Genomic DNA, 24,221 nt, shown 5'->3' on the forward strand with positions numbered 1-24,221 from the left:
GAGATTTGCTCTACCACACTCTACCTAGATGCAACAATGAGGTAAGATAATCTGAGAAATTCATCAGGGAGGTAGAGCGCATGTCCAGTGTTCTTAGCACAGAGCACGAACTTCGAGACCATGGACAGCGCCCTCCTCTCACCCTGAGAACTCTCATGTCACCAACAGTGGCTCTCTGGAAGAGTCCGTTCTGTCACGTTGCACTGATTTTCCATATCACTTCTACAACAAAAGTGTTTCTTTTCTATAAAATGGAAAATGGACTTTCTATACCACTAAGATATGACTGACAAATAAGAATGATAAATATATAAAAAGGATAACTATACACGTAAAGCACGCAACGTGGTATTTTGGTACAAGTATACCTTGTGTGATGATCCCACAATTGAGCTACTTAACCTATCACCTCACACAGCATGTGTGTGTGTGTGTGTGGTTACAACACTTAAATTCCACTCTCTTGGCAGATTACCTGTGTACAATGCCTTTTATTAATTATGGTTACCACGTTATGTTTTATCTATAGAACCTCTTCATGTTATAACTGAAAGTTTTACTCCTGGACCAAAATTTGCCATGTTGCCCACACCCCAGTCCTGGAAACGACTATTGTCTTTGCTTTTTTCTCTAAGTTTGACACTTCTCCAGATTCCGCCTGCAAGTGCTGTCATGAAATACCTTCTTTCTCTCAGTATCGTCATCAGGCGCTTGTCTACGTTGGACAAAGGCCCTAGAGATTGGCCTCAATCCCACGGCCAGTGATTTAATCGATCTTGGCCAGTGAGACCCAGTACAGTCCCTGGACGCCGAGGGCCCTGGAGCTGCCAGGCTGAGGAATGCAGCCAGGAGTCTGCGCCTGGGACAGGCTGGGGAGACTCTGCTCCCTCCCATACCCCTCTCTGTGGGAGTCCCTAGAATCACACCCCAGTGGGAAGGACAGCAGTCCCCAGAGTTCTGTGAGTCATTTGAGTGAATGATTGAATCTCAGCCCCTTATGTATTTTTTCCTTCCTAAAGTCGCAAATTCTGCTCAGAGTCTACAATGAGTTAACAAAGACAATCCTTGCAGTGGAAACGCCAGGGCTTTGGAAGCTCTGTGCCTGGGGTCAAGGACGTGGCCCAGACCTGCTGTTTACTCCGCTCACTGCCAGAGTCCTTAGCCCAGGACTCAGCTTCTGTTCTGGACCCACTGGGTCAGATTCCGCCTGGCCCGAAGCCGGAGCCTGCTCAGGGCGACCTCTCCTCAGCCACGGGGAAGCCCTGTCCTGGCCCCTGTGTCCTCCCCTCACCAGTATCCCCAAACTGAAAAACCATGACCACTGTGCCTTTCACTTTCACTGCCCAGCAAGGGCTCTGTTTCTGGGAAGAGGAGCTTCTAGAATTTCGGTTTCACTTTTCTAGGTCTGGAGTCCCAGTGCCCTAGCTTGAGGCTCCTCCCTTCCCTGTGGTTTGTCAGATTCCTGCCTGAGGAGGGCAGAAGCCAGAGATGATTTAAGTCCTCAGAGTCCTCACAGGAGGCAGACATCCATGGTGAGCTCGGCACAGTTTTCCTGTGTGCAGGCCACGCGAGCCCGGCTGCCCTGCCCGGAGGACAGGTGTGGGCAGAAGGTGTTTCCTGTGCCGGGGGCTCCACCGACCACACGTTCAGCTCTTCTAGGAGAAAAGTAGGAGCGCAACCCCCGCACCAGAATTCTGTTTGCGACAAGGAGCTGGTGAGTGAGAAAATACTTTGGTGTCAATACATGCCTTAAAAATAGAACTTCAGATCAGTAAGTCCAAAGCTGGAGAACCTGGATGGTTGGTTCCAGGTGTCAGGAATTTAGAAGGGTGAGGAGGGGGTGGTACATGACAGCTGTAAGCCAGTCAGAGAGCTTAAATACTTTAGATATTTTCAGAGCCAGTCAGTGCCCTGCAGAACCATCACGGGAAGGGCAGCAGTGTCATGAACGGGGTCCTTCACCGAGAAACTCATACCCTGTTCACTGCTGATCTAAGCCATCGGGAGACCAGGGAGATCCTCCTGCCAGGGGAGCAGGCCTCCCCACCTTCTCCCTGAGCCTCGGGTGCCTCTCCTCACCACACTGTGCTTGTCCTTTGCCTCTGCAAAGAGCTCTGCACTAGGAGGGAGGATTCGCCTTGAACCCCAGCCCTGGTGCTTACTAAGGATGGTTCTCTCCCAACCACTCAGTGTCTTCAATCCCTCCTTTGAAGTCATTAGAAAGTCTTCGTCAGCCGGGAGACTGAGATGAGGAATTATGTGCAGGTACACCTGAGGTTGACTAGGTCAGGTCTCTTAGGTATGTCTCACCTCCCTCCCATGTCTCTCCTACTCACACCCAGTGGACACGCACACTGCTAAGGGCTCTGAGGTGAGGTCCCAGGAATCCTGGGCCGTGCTCTGCCCAGCTACCACAGCTTAGTTGTTCAGCAGGAAGTACTATTTAACAGACGTTCACACAGGCACCATAAGGCCATGTGTGGGACTTGGACAACAGGCTTGGGCTCCGTGTGGTTGAAGTGTGCTCAGCACACAGAATTCGGATTTCCACGTGTCCTCTCCCTGCTGTCACTCGGCTCCCACTCTATCTGCTCGGCTCCTCAGGACCGGTCTCAGGCAGACATTGCCACGCCCTCGTGGGCCCCACACCCTGCCGTCCTCTGAAGCTGCACCTGTGAGGCTGATGTCTCTCCTAGTCGGTCCTCCCCGAGGCCCTGGTTGGGTGTGGTTGCCAACTCTCAGGCTTTCAGACTCTGTGTTGGCACGCCTTCTGTTTCCCTGAGGAGCTGCAGGGTGGGCTGCTTTCCTCAAAGCAGTCCGTTCACCATGCAGCTGCCAGATGCTCAAGGTTTCCCCTCTCATTTACGTGAAGAAATTCCTGTTGGGTAGACAGAAGCACTGACATTACACGCATTAGTGGCTAACGGCCCCCTCACCCACCCGGTGACATGCAGGCCTTCCCCATTCTCTTCTCCATGGAGAACGCTTGCATCCGCGGTCAGCTGCACCAAACCAGATCTCGGATGCCTGCTCAGGGAAATCCTCTCTGAAGCTGTTCTTGCTGTGTCCTGTCCTCCTGGGCTTCAGTAGGTCACTTCCGGGACGCCCTGGAGGGTGTATCTGATCCCACACTTAGAGCCAAGGGGACCTCTTCAGCCTGTCCTCTGCCCGGACAGCAACTTTGACTGGAGGTGTCTTGATTCCTGCTCTAAAATTCTACACTTTCAGTGAGGTTCAGGACAGAGGTCTTGCACATTGCTCATTCTATTTAGTTTTGAGCATGTGCTTCCTTCCTGGTGCCCTGTCTTAAAGGAATAAGTCTTCCATTATCCAAAAGGTCCAGGACTGTAGAAGCAGGACGATTCCCCTGACATTGGGGAAGGTGGCAGAGAGACCTCCTTGGCTTGCTCCCCTTCACAGAACCCCTTCTGAGGCCCCCTCCAGCCTCTCCTCATGCCTGTCTTCTCCTGATGACGCTCTCCGCACTGGTCAGGCTGTTGCCCCTTTATTACACAAGCTGGGGTTGATGAGCAGTGGGCTCCCAGGACAGGTGGGCTGGCTCTTAGGAAATCCCAAGCAGGTAATCAGCATGTTATTCTCTTTTCTTTCTTTTTTTGGTTTTATTTTTTAGAGCAGTTTTAGTTTCAGAAAAAAGATGTGAAGAATGTAGAGCGCGCCATACGCCCACTGTCTGCAGGTGCACAGCCCCTCTGTTTCTGCACCCTCCACAGAGTGCTGCCGATGAGCCTCCCAGCACAACATAACCGCCCAGCCGGCGACAGGGTCTGCTCTTGGTGAGGTGCTGTCAAGGGCTGGACGATCGCACTGCCTGTGTCCTGTCTTAGGAGCACACCAAGGGCTTTCACTGTCTAAAGTCCTTTGGGCTGTGCCTTCCCCCATCCTGACAACCACTGATACTTCAAATTGTTCATAATTTTGCCTTTTCTAGAATCTCATAAAGTTGGACTAACACAGTGCGTAGTCTTTGGACTTCTTTCATTCAGTAGCATGCATTTAGGGTTTGACTTCCTCCAAGTCTTTTCATGGCTTGAAGGCTCATTTCTTTCTAGTATTGAATATGTCCCACTCTGGAAGGACCACAGTTTATTCATCCACTCACTCACCGGACAGTAGTTGTATCCAGGGTCTGGCATTACGGATAAAGCATCTAGAAACATCGATGTGAAGGTTTTTGTGTGAGCAAAAGTCTTCGGCTACTTTCTGTCAATATCCAGGATCCTGTAGGTTAAGCTGTTTCGGTGGGTAAGAAACTGCCAAACTGCTTTCCAAAGCGGAGGCGAAGTTCTGCATTCTCGCCTGCAGTGGAGGGTCCTGCTGCCCACCCTCGCCTGCACTTGCTGCTGTCTGTGCTCCCAACTGTGGCCGTTCCCACTGGTGTGTGCTGGCATCTCGTGGATGTTTTCATTCGTGTTTCCCTCGTAGCATGTGAGGCAGAGCATACTTCTATCTCTGTATCTTCTCTGGTGAGATGTCTGCTAAAGTTTCTGCCCATTTTTAACAGTGTTGTTTGTTTTCTTACTGTTCTTCGCATCCTTTGAATTGTAGTATTTCATCAGCTATGTCTCTTGCATTGTTTTTTTTCTTGAAACAGGGACTGAATCCAGACCCTTTGCACTGAGCTACATCACCAGACCTGAGTTTCCAAGCTGGTCTTGCATTTGTGATCTTCCTGCCTCAGCCTCCCAGGGTGCTGGGATTACAGGCGTGCACCACCATATGCGGATCTTTTGCAAATATTTTTTGCCAGTCACTAGACTGTCTTTGCAGTCTCTCAATACTGTCTTACATATTGAAGAATTTTAAAGTTTTAACAAAATGCACCTTATAAATTTTTTCATGTTTTTCTTTTCTGTTGTATTTAAAAAACAAAACAGGGCCAGGGATTTATCTCAGTGGTTCTGCTGCCTACCTCAAAAGTGCAAGGTCCCTAGTTTGATCCCAAGTACCAAAAAAAAAAACCCCCCCAAAATATTGCCATGCCCTGGGTCATACAGGTTTTCTCCTCTATTACCTTCTTGAAGTTTGATGGTTTTGCATGTTACAGTTAGGCCTAGAACCAATTTTGTGTTAATTTTTGTGAAGGATATAAGTTCTCTATCTAGGTGCACTTTCTTACATGTGGCTGTCTGGTTGTTCCAGCGCTTACTCTGAAGAGAATATCTTCACCCTTCGTATTGTCTTTTCATCTTCGTCTAAGACCAGTTGACCACATTTACGTGAGTTACATTTACTCTGTTCTCTCCACTCCACTCATGTATCTGTGTGTTCTTTCCCAGACATCACAGTCCTGATGATCATAGTTTTATGCTTAGTCATGCGGCCAAGTGTTGCTGTCACATGACAGTGGAAAGTGGTGTCCTCCTACTTCTGCTGCTGCCTTTCTAAATGATCACCACATGCAATTATTTTCCTAACAGCAAAAATAGCTAACGCAGGGCTGGGGATATAGCTCAGTGGTTCCACCGCCTGCCTTGAAAGCACAAGAACCCAAGTTCGATCCCTGGTACCAAAAAAAAAATAGCTAACACACTGTAAATAGTATAAGGAGGCAGAGATGTTTGGGTGGAAAATCAGCCTTGAAATAAATGAAGGATTCTTCAGGAGCAGGGCAGTCCAAGGCACAGGAAGAGCCTGTATGGGGCCAGGTTTGCAGGTAAGCCAGGGCCCAGGGAACATCTGTCATCAGAGACGGAAGATTGTCCTGTTAGGGTGCAGGACTGGGGATGCAGCTCTGTTTCGACTGTACGGGAAAACTGAGGCGTCCCTGCTGTGCTCACTCCTAATCTTCCCACCTGTGTCCTCCCTCTAGTGTGCTCGGCAGCTGGGCCATGGATCAGGCCTCCCGAACGCCCTGGAGCACAGAAGGTGGAGCTTCCGCCTCTTACAGCCTTGGCACACTTCTAAAAGATGTTGAGATGAGAAGTCGAATCCTCTCACAGGAAACCTGGGATTCAATTCTGTCACATCTGGAGGAAGGGGACGTTCCTAAGGCAGCTTCTGCAATCAAAGCTGCCTTGAAAGACATTGACAATGTGCCACTGAGCATCGCAGTGACAGGGGAGACCGGAGCAGGAAAATCTACTTTCATCAACGCCCTTCGGAGGGTAGGGCATGAGGAAGAAAGTGCGGCTCCCGCTGGGCCAGTGGTGACCACCACGGAGGGAACTGCGTACCATCATCTGAAGTGTCCCGGTGTGACAGTGTGGGACCTGCCTGGCCACGGCGGCACTGACTTCCCATTACCAAAGTACCTGGAGGAAATTGCTGATTATGACCTCTTCTTTGTCATCTCTGCCACCCGCTTCAAAGACAGTGATGCACAACTGGCCAGAGCCATTGCAAACATGAAGAAGAAGGTCTACTTTGTTCGAACAAAAGTTGATCATGACTTAATCACTGAGCAAAGAAGTAAGCCAAAGACCTTCAATAAGGACAAAGTCCTGCAAGAGATCCGAGATTACTTTGTGAGGCAGTTACAGGAGGCCAGTGTGACAGCTGATCGAGTCTTCTTAGTTTCCAGCCTCGAGAGGTCTGACTACGACTTCCCTGAGTTGGAAAACACCCTTCTGAGGGACCTGCCAGCTCACAAGCGTCACATCTTCACGCAGTTCCTGTCCAGCATTATGGAAGCTGCCATTGATCAGAAGCGAGATTCCCTGAAGCAAATGGTCTGGCTGGAGGCCCTGAAGGCTGGACTATGGGCAGCCATCCCTGTCATGGGCCTCTTCAGTGACAGTGATATTGAGAAGCTCCAGGAGACCTTAACCCGCTACAGGTCTTACTTTGGGCTGGATGACGCGTCACTAGAACAGATGGCCAGGGAGCTGCATGTGTCTGTGGAGCACCTGAAGGCAAACCTTCAGTCTCCTCACTTGCTGTCAGTGGAGACCGAGGAATCCTTATGGGAAATGTTGAAGCAGTACATTGAGAAGGTTCTTTCAGTCATGGGAGGACCCATTGCTGTTGGCCTTTACTTTACAAAGACCTTTTACTTGCAAAATTATTTCCTTGAGACTGTGGCAAGTGATGCGAAAGCTCTCCTTAAGAAAGAAGATCTCTTTGGTGACTCTGTGGGCTCTGAGGAGGGCTACAGCAAATAGGGGATGTGAGGAAGCCAGCCTCTGCCTTTGCCCCACTGTGCTCATGGCTCTGGACACTAGGAAGGCAGCTTAGGGCTCTCCTGAGGCAGCCAGGCCAGGCTGAGATGCTCTCAGGCATGGTCACTGTTGGGTAAATAAAGTAAGTAGTCTGGAGTTTTATGCTAAGAGGAGAGAACATCTTGCTGTATACTGGTTATTTCATACCCAGGACTCCTCTTATTGAGGATACAACAGTAAAAAATTGCTGGGTACTCAGTAATATTTCAACAATATTTTTGAATGGATGTATACATTGCATGTTTCCAGTATTCCTGACATTCTGCTACAAGTGTACACATTCTGATCATTAATAGAACAGTTAATGTTGACTGACATCTCCTGTTCCCTCGAGGGTTATCATTTATTGAGTAAATATGAAAGATAGTGAGCTAAGCATGGAGTGACCAGACATGAAGGAGAGATGCTGGCTAAGTCAAACTTTCATTCGGGTGCCTCATGAGAGGGCAAGTGTGCGAAATGAGAGCACCATCCAGGGGGTGCATGCGGGGACCTGGGGACTGCCAGGTCCTTAACACAGCACATTTGTTCCCCAATCTTCAGAGGTTAGGAAACGGGAGAGAAGAATATAATAATAAGATTAAATGTAGGAGACAAATAAGAGATATAAATGTTGCTTAAATATATGAAAACATGTTCCATCTCTCATCTAATAAGAGAAATGAAATTACAAACTATCTACACCAAGATAGTGTCTCACCTATATTTGGGAAAATTGCAAAATTTAGTTTATGGGTGAAATTGTCAAAAAATGTCATTTTATGTCTAAAGCTGCTGCCAATAGAAAAATGATAAAAGCTATAATTGGGAAATTAGACAATCTCTATGAAATTTATGCATATGTTCGACCCAATGATCCCACTTTAAACAATCTATGCTCTAAAGGTATGGAGAGTACAAATAGCTATATGCTGAAGGTTCCTGGATGCAGCACTATTTGAAATGGGAAAGATTGCAAACAATTCAAATGTTCTTTAATAGGGTTCATCACAAAACAGACGCCTTAACAGCCAGAATATGGAATGCGGAATACCCTGTCTGTCACTTGCAGGATACATAAAATGTCCAAAGCAAGGTGCAATAATGTGTATACAATAAATTGCTTCTGGTTCAAGAAAGTTCAAAACATAAATATATTTTGCACATATCTTAGATTAAAGAATGGAACAATCTTAGAAATGAAGTGTCATTATTTTGTTTGTTTGGTTGGTTTGTTTTTGGAGACAGGGTCTGGCTATGTAGTTCAGGCTGGTCTTGAACTCACTAGGTAGCCCGGCCAGGGCTTGAACTAGAGGTGATTCTCCTGCCTCAGCCTCCTCAGTGCTGAGATTGCAGGTGTGCACCACCATGCCCGGCTAAATGTCTTATTTTTAGAGGAAGAGATGTTTCTGGGTGGAGGGACGGGGAAAACACTAGATTTCATTTAGTACGTATTATTTTATCTTGTGAGCCTGAAAATGTTTATAGCTGCATAATCAAAAAAAATTTCTTTTGGTACTGGGGATCGAACTCAGAACCTTGTGCTTGCAAAGCAGGCAGTGGGAACCCCTGAGCTAAATGCCCGGCCCGCATAATCAAATTTTTAAAATTACATTTATAGAAATACAACCAAAATCAAACAAACTAATCTCAGCTCGTTGGCCTAAACCAAGAAAAGTTATTTTAAGATTTTCAAACATGTCATGATAAAAGTAAATTTCTGGTGGATTACATTATAAGAAATGACAAACCACTTCCGGTCGACACCGGAAGCGGAAGGGGGCACGGGTCGGGGACCTTGGTTTCCGGCCCGTCGTGATGCGAAGGCTTCAGCTCCTGGTGGTCTTCGGCAGCCAGACGGGCACTGCCCAAGATGTGGCGGAGAGGCTGGGCCGCGAGGCTGGGTGCCGGCGGCTGGGTTGCCGCGTGAAGGAGCAGGACTCCTACTATGGTGAGGCTCGGAGGCCGGGCGGGAGACCCTGGGCCTGGTCGGAGCCGAAGCCGGGGAAGAGGAGGCTTGGCTGCAGGGCGCGGCCGACCTGGCCCTTTGCCGTCACTCTGAGAGAAGGGCGCCATGTCGGGCCTGTTCGTGGCAGCCAGAGCTCTTACACTTGTGTCTTTTCGTTGAGGCGAATCTGATTAGGGAGCCCCTGATGATATTTGTTTGTGCGACTACAGGCGAAGGAGACGCCCCTGACAACATGAAGGTAAGCCTGGCTTGGTGTGGCTCCCTCCACCCTAACCCCATTTTCGCCACTTAGAAAGTCCAAGAAGCAATTTAAGTCATTGCCCTTGGAGACACTTTAGAGGTGGTTCTGAGAGGATGCCTTTGAGGGGACCTGGGGGCTCTCGTTTGATGTCCTCGCCAATAAATTCTTAATAGACACACACACACACAAAACCAGGCACAAACTAAACAAATCTTACACTTTTTTCAGCAGCACTAGTGATAATAACAGCCATAGTTGTAATGGCATTGCTTTCCTTGGAATATCATGTGCTGTCACTTTATCATAAAGCAAATGCAATAATGCCAGTACCGTTAAATAATAAGATTTTCACATAAACAGCAAAAGGCACGGATATAAAAAAGGAAAAGTAAGTAAAAATCTGTTAAGGAAATAGCAAGTATACATGCAGGACATTTTTCCTTAAAAACGTATTTTTGTTTGTCCAGTTAGAAAAGGCATAGGGTAACATACGACCACTCTGCCATCTACACAGGGCCTTAGAACACTATGTACAATCCGTAGTCTGGAGCAGTGATTTGAACCAGGGAGGACTTTTCAGTCCAGTCCAGCAGATATAAAGGTAAAACTGAATTATATGGTCATAAATCAGCAGAACTGTCCAGAAATGCTGTGAGTATGTCAAACGACTCAGAGACAATCTGAGAAAGTTCCCACTGGAAAACAAGTAGAACAATTGGAGAGTCTGTGTGTACCACAACTGCAGTTGAAACATGTCCAGTTTGTTTCTAGTAAGTCAGTAAGGTCACAGCACAACTAAAATACATTTTATTGATTAACTGAAGTATGCTAAGGAAGCAGCCACCCTTAAAAAACAAAAAACCGGTGGGCTGGGGATTTAGCTCAGTGGTTCCGCCACCTGCCTTGCAAGCACAAAGATCTGAATTCAGTCCCCAGTACCAAAAACAAAAAACAAAAAGCTGATATACAAGGGAATAAATCATTACTGCTTTTTATGTGGGAGTATTATACTTGCCCTTCCTATACAAATTGTATAGCAACCAAATGATAGACGAGAACTCGTTCTTCATATCAGTTTTCCGCCAAAACATGCAGAAGGAATGATGCACTTAATATACTAACGTTTTCTAAAGCTTAAAAAGTAATGGGGTCTGGGCATGTAGCTCAGAGATAGAGTACTTGCCTAGCATGGGTGAGGCCCTGAGTTCAGTCCCTAGCACAGCCCTCGCAAAGGACATCTAAAGAAGTAAAAAATCCATACCCAAGCTCACCAAATTGTATATTTTTTGTTTTTTCTAAATTTTCGATTTTATTGGCATAAAGTTGATCAAAAGCATTCTCTCATCTTTTTTCAATTTTTAATTTTTATTAGTATATGCCTGAAGTACATAATGATCATATTCCTTTGGGGAATTGGTCCATGTACATAACACTTCTTAATTCTTTTTCGTCCCCTTCCCTTCCTCTCCCTCCCCTTTGCCTCCATTTCTTGGTCCCCTTAGGAAATAGGGAGATAGATCTTTCCCAATCTGTATACTTAGTATGTTAATCACACCCCAGTAGAATTGGGGAAGCTGGGCGTGGTGGCACAGCCTGGGAGGCTGAGACAGAAGGATAGCAAGTTTAAATCTAGCCTGGGCAATTTAGCAACTTAGCAAAAACTTGTCTCTAAATTTAAAGAAAAAATGTAAAGTATATGTAGCTCTTGTGAAGTCCTGGATTCAATTCCAATACTGTAAAAAAAAAAAAAAAGAAAAAAAAAAGAAAAGAAAAATTAAAGATCTAGGCAATGATCATCTCTGACTGCTAACAAAAAGAGCAACAAGCAGGTATTTTATACCTCCCAGTGAAAGTACAAAGCTAACCAATAAGAAGTTTTCTTGCTCAAATCAAGATCTCTGAAGAAGGCTTCTGGAAGTATAGAGACCATGCCCCAATGTTAAATGATACCTTATGAACAAAATGATCAAATTCAAGGAGTATGGGAAACTCTGAAGTACATTTTTTTAATCTAATAATTGGAAAGGAAAAGAAAAAGTCTGGTGGTGGGGAACCAGTGGATTAAAGGCGAAATTAGAAACTTAGGAAATTGCAGTCTGTGGAATTTAGGAGAGGCTTATTCAAACATAACAGGGTTTATGTGAAAACCAGGGAAATTTGAACATTGGCCATTTTCTGATGATAAGGAACGACTGCCAATTTTATGCATGATAATGGCATTGTTCTTGTATGTAGGGAGCGGGGAAAGGGACGTTACCAGGACTACTGCCGTGGGTCCTGGCCTCGGAGCCACCACAGCACAAAGCAAATTCAAGAACAGACAGAAACAAGAGTTAGAATGGAGAAGCTGGGTCTTGGGTCCTGGTCGGTGCTGCTGATGGCAGCAAAGACAAAAGCCCCCAAGCACACCCAGTATTTATTGAATAGAATCATGGGAAGGAATAAGGAGCAGGGGAGCTTTGAAGGCATCTAGTGAGATACTGCTGAACACCTGGCACGACGGCACCAGGCAGGGCGGTTAGGGATTTGGCGCTGTTTATCTTGCTTGGATGGAACAGACCGGTACTGGGACCAGGTGCAATTAGCAAGCAACCCGTTGGGTCAGTGAGAAGCCATAATCCAGGCGAAAGGGTTTTAATGGGGGCATGCTGACCTCAGCTGCACATAACTCAGCAGAGCCCTGTCGCTTCCCAGACCAGGGCCTGGGTTTCCATGGCAGCCATTGAGGGAGGGGCTATGCTCGCCCACTCTGCCAGCTGACATGCCCTTTGGAGTCCAGTAGAGCTGCGGTCTGACTCCTGATGTAAAACAATATAGCTGAATTATGGAGAGCAAGATGCAGGTGCCACTCATAGCCCGCTAGTACTGGGCAGGGATGTCTGGTATACTTGTATATATAAAAAGTGCCTTTACCTTTTGTACTTGCTAAAATATTTATGACTGGTAATAAGTAGAATTTTCATTTAAAAATCGTGGGGAGGGCCTGGGATTTAGCTCAGGGATTCCCCCGCCTGCCTCTAAAGTGCAGGGTCCCAAGTTCGATCCCTGGTATCAAAAAAAAAAAAAAAGAGTCTGGCTTTAAAAAATGTAAGTCTTGCAGAGTGGAATTCAGAACTTCCAAAATAACACTATTTAGAAAGCCAATTTCTTATGCCTCTGTTATCTAAGATAGTCATGTTCTGGGTGAAGAAATGCATTCGCTTTAGATTTTGAATCACTCCCTCTGGGATGGCAGCCAGCAAGGAGAGCTCTTCCCTGTCGTGTGACAAACATCCTCTCCAGCACAGCGTGGCTTTCTTCTTCACTGCTTTGTGCCCTGAACGTAGAGCAGTGTGTGACATATGCCAGACACTTGGTGCTACGGAAACAACTCAGCTGATGCACACTGATCAACATTAACCATGTTTAAAATATTTTATTTTCCTGCCTGTGAGTTCTTCATACCTCTCTTCTGTCCAGGCCCATGGGCCACTAAGGGGTCAAGTCCTGTTTGGTCACAATAAGGACACTGAAGCCAAAAGTGGCCTCCAGCCCGTTTCCTTGCTGTGTGAAGCACACTGGATATAAAACTGTGTGAGCTGTGATCTGTCTTCATCCAAGCTTTGGTCTCTGGTGCATTGTAGAGAAGCCAAAGGCACTTTCCTGGTTTCCTAGCAGCCCTTCTGCGTGACCCCTCACCCAGCTCACCCTGGGAGGGGGACACTAGCCTTTGGGCTGTTTCTTCCAGGCTATGCCTGCACTCTTGGCCCCAGGTGACCCTGCAGGTGGCAGGAGCTGTGTCACTACTCCCACTTGAGTGTCTTCTCTCAGTTTAAAGGAACCTGTTGCAAACTCTGCTCAGACCACATTCACAAAACCTAACAATAAATGGGAACGAACTTCTCAGAATTTCACCACTCTCTGTAATGAACTATGGCTTCCCTGCTGCTTTGCTGAGGATCTTGGGTTAGTGTGTATGTGTAGATGCATGAACATTAACACACACACACTATTATAAAATTTGCCATTAATTTTTGGACATAATCTCTACTCCATTCCATTCTATTGTTTAAATATTAATTTGTGCCACTTAGTTGCTTTTACAGCTTCCAAACGGTCATATTCCACATGTGCAAGTGAAAATACTGCCTACATGCAGCACAGGTCTCAGTGGTCTGTTTGCTTTCCCTGTGTGCCATCGTGACTGGTGTGCTTCAGCTTGGATGGCTGCCACAGTTGGTGTGTGGACAGGGGACTCGTGAGCGAAGAGGGTACCCCACAAGCCCACAGGCCGTGCAGCTGGGCAGAGATGACTATGCCTTGTGTAAACAGGGTCAATGACCGAGTGGCTGGAGCCACGGTTCATGGCAGTGTTGACAGACCTCACCCAGCAGGACGGGCAGGGCAGGACTCTGTTCACACACACAAAGTGAGTGTGGAATAAAAACAGGGCTTAGTAGTGACTTGTTAGTCCTCCTCACATCTGGTGGCTTCCTATACTGCATGCTCTGGAAAGAAACCACTCATCCGAAAACTTTTTGATTCATTTCCCTTTTTCTTTGTTGGTTTTTGGAGTTCGAGTTTTTCTTCTCTTTTTTTCTTCTCTTTTTCCTTTCTTTTGATCTTTGTTTTATTCTTTTTTCTCATTTTTCTTTTTCTTATTTGTTCTTTGCTGTTATTTTTATCTAATTTTCTTATACTCTTTAATTAAATATCTTAATTTTCTCCCTTTTTTCAAATTTTTCTTCTTTCATTTTTTCCTTTTGTTAGTGTAACTATCAAACTTAATTTTTAGATATTTAGTTGACCATGCTCTTGTGAATTCTTTTCTATTAGTGGTGCTATAGTTACATTTAGTACCTATTTACTGCATGTTAATATTTGGTTTGTCTTTGTGACTATATTATTATTGCTGTAATCTCCTGTCAATTGTTAAAGGTCATACAGTGGTAGCTTTTATTGGTTCTTATGGTACGTTAATATCCAGTTTGTTTTTGACTCTATTACTGCTGCTGCTGTCTTTGCTATTGGCAGTGGTGGTATAGTTGTTGCTGCTAATTGGTTTTTACTATATGCCAATAGCTGTCTTTTTGTCATCAACAGTACTGCAGTTCACTTCTAGAGAACTGAGTGCTGGGCAAATTACATCGCAGCCTTGCCTTCCAGAATTAGCTGAGGTGCTTTGATCCCGGGAGGGAGGCAAAGCCCTGTAGTTCACCACACCCAAAGCCATGGTTTGTAGATGGGAGGGATATTGACAGGTCATCAAGATTGGCAGGCTTCTCACTCACAGGCAAGCAACCAAGCCAATTATGAGGGAGTGAAGAACAAGCTCAGAGATCAGAAACTGAACTCAGACGGCAATATAAATGGGGCTGTGCGGTTGCTTTAATTCTGTGTTCTTGCAACTGTATGGGGTTATTAATTGTTTCTATTTTCCTCCTCCTCTGTCTTCCTCTTTCTTATCCGTTTATCTTCTGTCACTTCTGTTCCTCCTTTCATCTGCATATGTGTAGGAGTTGTCTCTACATATGCAAAGGAAAATAAGAATTAGACACTGCTTTTATTTATTTTTTTTCAGCGGATTTTTTTGGTACTGGGGACCAATTGTGCATAGAGGATCCAAACACGAGCCAAATACCAAAATCTCAACAGGTTCTGATACTCACAACTTCTCTGAATCTCCAGCTATGCTTCCTTCCCTCTCTATCCCCATTCCTGTTCCCACAAATATTTTCTCAAAGCCCCTCAACACTAGCCCTTTACTTCAGTTGTAAAATAATTCCAACAAAATCAGATCTCCCATCTGTTTTTTCATCTATTGATATTTCTGTTCTCTCCTCTTCTAACTGAATTACCTCCTTCTTTTTCTCTTTCTTTTTCCTTCCCCCATCCCTGTTAGTAGCAGTATAGTACAATCTGTACTGGGCGTTGATAAAGGGTGAAATTGTTAAAAACAAGTTTTAATGTACACGATTGATGTAAAGTTGGATCTGGTGACATTGATGTAAGTGCTAGGGATTCTCTTCTTGAAACAAAATGACTGTGTCTGATCCTATTGAATTAAGGAGGTAGAACAGGTAGATAAATAACAGAATGCAAACAAAGCCAAGGTAATATCAATGGAAAGTAGACACTAACTAAAGACAACTCCATAGTAACAACAAAGTCTTTACACGCTAATCAACTGTCAGTCTTCAGCATAAAAAAGCTGAAATGAAGAAAGAAGAAGCAAACAAACAAAAAACTAGATCAGTAAGGTGCTCAGTGAGCTCAAAAATGATGTAACTAAACAAAATGACTTGCTAAACAAAATACATGGTATTTTAGAATGGTCTCTACCATGCTCTCTGGCCTACTATTTTGGCTGGCATTGGGATGGACTCCAACATTCGCTTACAGCCCATGGGCTCCTGACCAAGTCTCCGAAACAGATATCCAGAGCCTGCTTCATGGTGTTATGGAGCAATTGGGCATTGCCAGGCCACGGGTGGAATATCCAGCTCACCAGGCTGACGGAGCCCGCCGTCACTTGTCGAACAGCACCTGAATGGGGGAGTGAGGATGAAGAAAAAGAAAGACACAGAGATAGAGTCGGGAGGGCTCCCAGAGAGATTGAGAGCCCAAGTTTATTTTTTCTGGATCTTTTATACACTGGACAGGCTGTGGCTATTTTTAGTCCTGGCCTTGATACAGAAACGCCCACTTCTCTTTTCTTTGGAATTTCCCCATTCTCTGGAATTTCCCTGTTCTTTTAGTTCTTTATATCTCTGGGTAAAAGAACATTCATCATGGCACAGGACAATCTTTAAAGATAAGCATGTGGCTTGGCAGGGACAGAGTATTCCCAGAGCTGATATCTTGTCCTTTACGGTGGAGGGCAAAGTTAAAATGGAATCTTCATAGCTAACACCGCCTTCCACACCAGGCCATGAATCTTGTGGGCCCACAGAGTATCGAAGGTGGAGCACATGAAGGTCTGCAATACTTGGGTCCTTTTGGCAGCATCCCCAACATTGTGGCAGAGTTCACTGGCGACAACATTCCTAAGGACTTCAGCGAGGATCAGGGTTATCCTGACCCTCCAAATCCCTGTCCTGTTGGCAAAACAGATGATGGATGCCTAGAAAACACCCCTGACACAGCGGAGTTCAGTCAAGAATTCCAGTTGCACCAGCACCTTTTTCATCCAGAACATGACTACCCAGACTTGGGAAAGTGGAATAAGAAACTCCTTTATGAGAAGATGAAGGGAGGACAGAGGCGGAAGCGGAGGAGTGTCAATCTGTATCTGCAAGGACAGAGGCTGGACAATGTTGTCGCAAAGAAGTCTGTCCCCCATTTTTCAGATGAGAACAAGGACCCAGAGTAAAGAGAAGATACTGGGTGGAAACTCATGCCCCTCACTGTTAATGTGCATGTGTCACTAAAGCCCCTGAGAATGGCAGCATGTTTCTGATGTAGTTAATTATGGATGAAAAGCAGCTGCATTCACATTGTCCTTCACACTGATGGCTCAGCTTTCTGCTAAGTTTAAATAGGAGCTCTTTTTGTTTTTGTTTTTTCTGCAATGAACATTAACATTAAAATGTATATGTCAAGTAAAATAAAAAATAAAGCTAGGAAATGCTCAGATTTCTTGCAGTTTAAATGGTGTTTAGGGCTGTGATGCTTTGACCAAGTCTGCAAAAAAGCTAGCATTTGATTTTGATTATACAGTGCATCCAGCCCCCGGGCCCTGTTACACACCAATAAAGAAGTCTGTGCTCTCGGGAAGGACCTGACACATCTCTCTTGGCTGTATCTTAGTAAATGTTTATGCAAGCAAAAAAAAAAAAAAAATGAATGATACCATTCAAAATAATCATTGAGCTCAAATAAATAAAAAGCTAGCTGAGCTATCAAAAACAATACAAAACATGAGTGACCAAGTTACAAAGAAATGGACTCCCTGAAAAGGTAGAAAACAGAAGTCTAGGAGACTAAAAAAATTCTGTTGAAAGTATGGGCAACAGGAGTGAATAATGTGAGGAGTTTCCGAAATGGAAGATAGGGACTAATGACTGTGACTGTGTATTCAGAAACACCTTGAAAACAGCAAGAGGTGGTGGGAAACGGATCCACACCTGATAGATGACACAAAGAAGGCTACACAAGATTAATTGGAATTAGTAAACATCAAAAGACTGCATGAATAGCATAAAAAACCTATTTACAGAAATAATAGGAGAAAACATCCAAGAATGGGGAAAGAATTTAACATACAGATAAGCAAGACATATCAACCACAAAGAGCCAGGGCCCAGAAGAACTTCTCCACGGCACATAACAGTCCAAATCCCAGAACAGAAGTTCAACACAAGGACAGAATCATAAAAGGTGTTAGAGAAAAGCAACAAATCACTTCTAAAGTTAAACCTAAAAGGCCAGGAGAGCTTGGAGTGAGGTGTTTCGAGCCCTTAAAATGATTTCCAACTCAGACCTATTTCCTGGAAAACTATTTTCAAAATTGATGGGAAAGTGAGGTATTTCCATGACAAAGAACATCTTGCAAAAGTCATGATCACCAAACCAGCATTCAAAAGATTCTTAAGGATATCCTCGAAAGATACAGTGAAGCCAAAAATGGCAAAAAGTCTAATGGGACTTCATTTTGCATCTTTCCCAGTGTGCTCTCAAATAACCAAAGTGGTGCCAGATGTGACTGATAACCTTTCAGCCTGGACACTGAAGGGAGTTGCAAAGTAGGGGGCCAGTGATTTTCCAGGAGATCTCTCATCCTTTTGCTTTGAAAAGATTATCCTGATAATCAGATACTCAGACTTACCACTTGGCGAGCTTCACATTCATTATCACGCGAGCAGAGCGCTATTCTGATTACCGGCAGAGGCTGTAGCCGAAAAGATTACTGTGGATCATCATGGAAGATATTTGTACAGAAATGATGTCCAAGCAAGGCTGGGAAGGACAGGTTCAAGTAAGTAAGGCAAATGGGAGGAAGAAGGAAAATTCCTTGAGGTATAGCGAAGCTCATGAACACAGACCCAGAAAATGAGGTAGTTTGAAACACCTGGAGAAATGAAGTAAACCTGCTGCTGGAGCTAATATTCCAGTCTCAGAAGTGGTAGGCAGTGAGGGCTAGAGACACAGAAGGTTCTTGAATGGTGCACTAGACTAACTGATGCGCCATTATCATCTCAGGGACACGAGCAGGGAAATAAAGCTTGTGAGATGACCATAAAATTAGCCTCCAAAGGATGACACTGTAACAAATGAAAACAAATCATCTCATTCCTGCCGGGATATCTGGTCACCCTACACATATGAGGGTCAACTAAAGCTGTGTGCAACTGTGTAGGGAATGCCTGGGTAAATGAGAGAGCGATCACGAAACTGCTGCGGTCCATTGGAGAAATAGCAGGGGAAGCAAATAATTGTGACATATGAAGCACGTGAAATGGACAAGGTGTATGTATTTCAGGGTGTTGTGAGCATAAATGAAAGAGAGATCTAGATCTTTGCTTGGTCCCTTGCTCAGTGAGCGATCTGAGATAGGATATGGGAAGGCAGTAACTTGTTGCAGACGTGAGGTTAGGTAAATACTGATGACTAAATTAGCTCTGGATGTGTTTAGCAGTGGGCTACTGTTATGGCTGTGTCTAGATCCCTCCCCAGGCCTCAAGCAGTCATAGGCAGGGCTTTTTCAGAGGTGGCTGGATCTAGAATATATGACACTGGGATTGATTCATGGTGCAGTGCTAGGACCAAGGCGATTAGGATTAAGGGTGTCAGTGCTACCTGCCCTAAAGGCAGGTAGTTGGGATAAGCTATAAGGGACAGGAAGAGCCATAGTCATCCCTTCCTTGTTGCTTTTGCTGTCTTCTGTCCACCATGAACTGTCTCTCCTCTGCCATGCCACCCTGCCTTGGAACCAGACAATTATGGACTGAAACATCTACAATGTATGAGCTAAATAAACCTTTCCTCCTTAAACTTTGGGTGTCTGGTATTTAGTTTCAGCAACGAGAAGGTTAACTAAGACAAATACTCCTAACTCAAATATTTGTAAAATTGTGTTAAAAAGCAAAGTGGGTGATGAGCACTGCTTGTACTTAGGTCACAACTGTGGTTCATGTTGCCACTTGAATTGATCATTCGCCGTGTTTCTTACTGAAGGCACTGACAGCTTCATAATTTGCAGACTTCTCTGCACTCCAGGATGACCACTTCCTTCCATCCCACGTGGACTCTCTGCCCTTCTCCATTCTGTTAGACCCCCCAGAGGGATGATGAGCCAGACTATATCTTACCCTCCAGAAGGAGTTGGGATTTGGCTGATGGGCAGCAGAAGCGCGAGAAGGGTGGGGAGCAAGGCCAGAGGTCTGCTTCTCTCTGCTCCCTCTGCCAGGCATCTGGAGTCAGGTGAGCTCCTCCTGCAGCCGCAGCTGTGAGATGCATCCCTCCATCAGCCACCATCTCCAGGGCCAATAGTCTGCCCTGCTGTGCATCTGCTTGTATTGGTATAGGGTTTGAGTTCATCCTCCAGAGGTATGTGTGCGGGGATCTTGGGCCCCAGCATGGTGGTGTTGAGATAGCAGAATGGCTAGGAAGTGGGGCCTCCTACAAGGCAATCAGGACACGGGAAAGAGTAAGGCTAGTCTCTAGGAGTGAGTCAGGTCCCGTGGAAGTGGGTTGTTGTAAAGTGGGGCAGTCTGGCGCTTAGCTCTCTCTGGCTTCCTGTCTCACCTGCTTACTGTTTCTCACCTTTCCACACGCGTCTAAGGTTATGGTGCCATCCGCAATGAAACATGCACCAGAAGCTGAATGGGTGTTCTTGAATTTCAGCCTCCTTCTGTGAGTAAATAAATATCACTTTCATTTATATTTCATACTTTGGGTAAGTTTTATAGCACCAGAAAATCAATGTAAACATTGCCTGTCCCTGCCTTAAGGAGGCCACACCTCACTACTGTGCAGTCGGGCCAGCACATTCCCTGTGGGCTCCTGGCATCTCCCTCGCACACTTGAAAGAAACATCCTCTGCATCTCCCCAAATGACCCAGGATACAGTCTGCTGAGGACCTCTGTTTCCACCGGAAGTGGACTCGTAGAAACCTCCTTTTCAGTACTCCCTCTTCAGACACTGATTGTTTTCAGGTGGGCAGAAGTCCTGCCTGGAGTCTGGTCCCCAGCACCCAACAGAAGTCAAAGAACAGTAGTAACCAGCCCTGTTTGCCCTCTAAACGTCCCGGCTGAGTGTTTACCAGGCAAGTCTAAGAAATGGAAGGAGAAAAGTAAGAAAAGGCTCTAGTGAAGAATTAACTCTAAGTGCCTCGAGAGAAAAACAGACTGATTTAGATATATATCACATTTACAACTGAAAGCAAAATGTCTACAAACTTAACCCAGTTAACTTGATCAATGATTTCAATAAATACTCTTCCTCAAAGGAACACTGCATTAAACAGAGGGAAGAAAGGTTGGAAAAGATAGTCTGATCTTCCTGGCTTTCCTTCCAGACTTCAGGCCACAGCGGGCTCCTGCTAACTGCTCTGCTCTTTCTACCTGAGTCCTGCCTCCTCTGTCTCACAGGAGGGACTCTGGCCAGGCCAGCTTTCAGTTTTTATTTCCTGGAAATGACTGGTTTCCAGGATTCAGTCAGGCAGTTCCCACACTCTCCTCAGGAGGGGTGAGAGAGCTAGAGTGCTGCAGGAGCCCAGCTCCGGGGCGCCCTAAGTCTGCTCTGGGACCAGGACAGTCCAGCACAGGATCAGAGACTACTGCATCTGACCCTGCTGCTCCCCACCTGAGACCCCAGCTCAGAGGAGGGCATCTACCTTGTGCAAGGGCTCCGTCCAGACCCCAAGAGGCCCGGCACCTCCATAGCTGCAGGCAGAGTGCTGCTTCCTGCCACTCATCTCTGCTGCTGCAGCTCCCTCCCTGGGTGCCTCTGCTCTCCCCCAGCACTGTCATCTGCCCTGGCCAGGCACCTGCTCCCCCCAGGGTGAGCTAAGTGCTACCTCCTTCCGGCCTTAGTGTCTCCAGAGTCTGAAAGAATTCATAGTTCCTGGCCCACCCTCTTGTCCACATAACTGATGGGCACTGTCCTGGCAGTGTGTGTGTTCAGAGGACCCCCTTAGACCACCGATGTGGCAGGGCATGGGGAGGTGACATCCACATACAACAAGACACCATGAAGGCAGGATCCAAGGGTGCTAGATAAAGCCCCACTCAGAATTACAGAAATGAAAACATTAGAAGGTGGCTCAGGAGGTATAAAAAGTTTATTCCCTGAAATCAGAGCAGAACTTTTCAAAGTCTAGGGAAAGAATTCAAATACAAGAGGCATATAGAACCCCAAATAGCCACAAGTGGAAAAGAATCATTCCAGGGTGCATTATAATCAAAATTACAGAGATACAGAGAGGAAGGAGAGACAGAGCTAAAATTATTAGAGAAAAATAGCAAGTAACTTCTAAAGCCAAGCATATCTGAAGAACAATGGATTTCTCAGCACAAACCTTAAAGGCCAAAAGAATTTGAAGCAAAGTTCTGCAAGCCCTAATGGAAAATAACTGTCAGCCCAGACTTTCATATCCTGCAAAATTAACCTTCACAACTGATGAAGAAGGAAAAACTTCCCATTACAAAAAATATGAGACCACTAAACATTTACCCACCTATACTTCTTGGTATCTTCCAGTAAGAGTTGTAGACATTGTGTTTCGGTGATCCATGCACACCTATGTTGATAGCACAACTTATAACAGCTAAATCTTGGAAGTAGCCTACATGCAATTTGCTATATCCACACAATGGAGTACTACTCAAGCATAAACAATAAGTTTGAGTGATTTGTAAGAAACTAGATGTACCAGCCCCGGGATTTAGGTCAGTGGCACTGTGCCTACCTGGCAACCACAAGGTCTTGAGTTCAATTCCCAGTACTGGAAAAAAAAAGAAAATAGATGTACCCTGAGTTCATAATGCTAAATTAAATAAATTAGCCATGGAAGGTTAAATATCACATGGTTTTTCTTATATGAGGAACTCAAAGTAGAAATAATCTAAAAAGCAAAATAAAAGATAGATAATACAAGACATAGGGATAAACTTTGTGAAGATAGGAAGGGCACCTGGGAACAGGAGACAGGAGGAGGAGCAGGACAGGAGCAAGAAGTAAAAAAGATCAAGATGCATTATGTGTGTGTACCAATTCCCAGTGATGACTCTTTGCAAACTAATAAAAATACACTAATTTTTAAAAACAAAACAAAGGCAATTTCAAGTTGCAGATGAAATTAAAGTTGATAATACACTCTTTAAAACAGGAAGGTTAAAGAAATAATAAAATAACACAGGAAGGTTACCCTGGATACCTCTGAGCCCAGTGTAATCACAGAGATCTTTGAACACGGCCGCGCAGGGCAACGGAGAGAGTGAGAGGGGGTGTGGCTTCTGAAGGCCGCGCAGACAAATATATCTTTGCTGATTTTGAAGCAGAGAAGAGGGCCAAGGAGAAGCTTTTAGACGCTGATAAGGGAAGAAAGATTCTCCCCTACAGTTTCCAGGAAGTGATGCAGCCCCAAAGACACTTTAATGTCAGCCCAGCAGACTCTTGTTCGACTTCTGCTTTAGAGAATTGTACGATAATAAATTTGTGCTGTTTTCAGTCTGTAACACTAGCAAGAGGAATAACTTGCTTTTTGGTGTTTGTGATATTTGTAGCGAAATCCACTTTTTAATTTCAGACATTGTTCACCTTTTTCTCTGTGTCTTCTGGATGAATCTACCTCGGTGGTCCTTAACTGGGCAGTTTTCCCGGGAGATATTCGCCAACCGATTCCGTGTGGTGAGCAGAGCCCCTCGATGCTGCAGATGTCCTGACCGGAGCTGGCCAGCTGCTCGCCCAACAGATAACCACTGGCCCCGAAGTCCACAAATTGGAGAACTCTCGGTCAATTAATAGATTCATCAGTTCTGTAGATCTTTTCGAAGAATCTTCTGGCTTTATTAATTTCTTTGACTTGTGTTCTATTTCATTAATAATTCTCACTTTAGCATTTATTTCCTTCTGTTGTTTCTTTTGACTTACTCTGTTGGGTTTGTTCGTTGCTACCTCTGTCAAGTGGACGTGTAGAGCATTGATTTTGAATGTTTTTTTCTTTTCTAACATAGGTATTCAAAGCTGTAAATGTCTAAAACTACATCCCATTCATGGTGATGTATTTTAATTTAGTTTCAAAGATATTCTGGTTTTCTTTGGGATTAATTCTTTGACCAATGAGTAATTTAGAAATGTGTGATTACGAGTTCGATCCCCGGTACCAAAAAAAAAAAAAATGTGATTAATTTCCAAATACTTTGGTTTGTCTATGTTTCTTATTGTTGTTTGTTTCTAATTTAATGCTATTGTGGTCATAGAACACAGTCTATGTAATTTGAATCTTCTCAAAATTAGAAGGCTGGGGTTTTTTTTAATCACATCTATTTGGATGAAAGTTCCTCACATTCTTTTTTTTTTTTTTTTTTTTGGTACCGGGCATCGAACTCGGGACTTTGTGCTTGCAAGGCAGGTGCCGGAATCACATTCTTGAAAATAACTTCTATAGTTTCCTTTTTTTTCTTTACTTCCCAAGTAGTAACTTTTATAATAAATGGAAAATTAGGCCATGTAAAACATAAAACATAAGAAACAATAGATTCTTTTAGAAAAATATTGAAGACAATGCTTTTTTATACTAATACCATCCCAAAGTCTAATATATGATTTTCTCTTTATTATTGACATTAATATTAAAAAATCAGACGCAAACTTTAGTAAGTCTTAAAAGCAACCCCTACTCCTTTTTCCTGATTCTGTAATCTGTTAAAT

The 24,221-nt window shown here is 44.8% G+C and overlaps 2 protein-coding genes and 1 long non-coding RNA gene across 5 annotated transcripts; all 3 read left to right on the forward strand.

Annotated features, from left to right (window-relative positions):
* Positions 1 to 1,306: 1,306 nt before the first annotated feature.
* LOC106007613 (interferon-gamma-inducible GTPase 10-like) lies at positions 1,307 to 8,351 on the forward strand. Of its 3 annotated transcripts, none has more exons than XM_013065005.3 (3): positions 1,307 to 1,714; positions 5,161 to 5,237; positions 5,831 to 8,351. In XM_013065005.3, the coding sequence occupies exon 3, from the start codon at positions 5,850 to 5,852 to the stop codon at positions 7,119 to 7,121; it is 1,272 nt and encodes a 423-aa protein (XP_012920459.2). In that variant the 5' UTR covers positions 1,307 to 1,714; positions 5,161 to 5,237; positions 5,831 to 5,849; the 3' UTR covers positions 7,122 to 8,351. The 3 variants fall into 3 exon arrangements, with proteins under 3 accessions (XP_012920459.2, XP_021097696.2, XP_012920456.2); XM_021242037.2 differs by having other exon boundaries at positions 1,450 to 1,714; positions 5,124 to 5,237; XM_013065002.3 differs by lacking the exon at positions 5,161 to 5,237 and having other exon boundaries at positions 1,451 to 1,714.
* Positions 8,352 to 8,610: 259 nt separating this feature from the next.
* LOC147823026 (uncharacterized) lies at positions 8,611 to 23,898 on the forward strand. The gene is made up of 3 exons (XR_002388415.2): positions 8,611 to 9,108; positions 9,287 to 9,364; positions 23,098 to 23,898. It is a non-coding gene; the product is annotated as an uncharacterized LOC147823026 (long non-coding RNA).
* Positions 15,663 to 16,908, forward strand: LOC106007664 (neuroendocrine protein 7B2-like). The gene is made up of 2 exons (XM_013065009.3): positions 15,663 to 15,857; positions 16,275 to 16,908. Exons 1-2 carry the CDS (start codon positions 15,678 to 15,680, stop codon positions 16,716 to 16,718), a joined length of 624 nt encoding a protein of 207 aa, XP_012920463.1. The 5' UTR covers positions 15,663 to 15,677; the 3' UTR covers positions 16,719 to 16,908.
* Positions 23,899 to 24,221: the final 323 nt, after the last annotated feature.

This window comes from Heterocephalus glaber, unplaced genomic scaffold (genome assembly GCF_053883595.1).
Source record: "Heterocephalus glaber isolate CG9 unplaced genomic scaffold, H.glaber_assembly_v1.0 deba00001606, whole genome shotgun sequence".
NCBI lineage: Eukaryota > Metazoa > Chordata > Mammalia > Rodentia > Bathyergidae > Heterocephalus > Heterocephalus glaber.

Excerpts from the sequence above, each read along its gene's own strand:
- LOC106007613 (XM_013065005.3), top strand. The coding sequence starts at position 5,850 with ATGGATCAGGCCTCCCGAACGCCCTGGAGCACAGAAGGTGGAGCTTCC.
- LOC106007664 (XM_013065009.3), top strand. The coding sequence starts at position 15,678 with ATGGTCTCTACCATGCTCTCTGGCCTACTATTTTGGCTGGCATTGGGA. Across the intron at positions 15,858-16,274 it reads TGGAATATCCAGCTCACCAG|GCCATGAATCTTGTGGGCCC; the intron begins GCTGACGGAGCC and ends CTTCCACACCAG.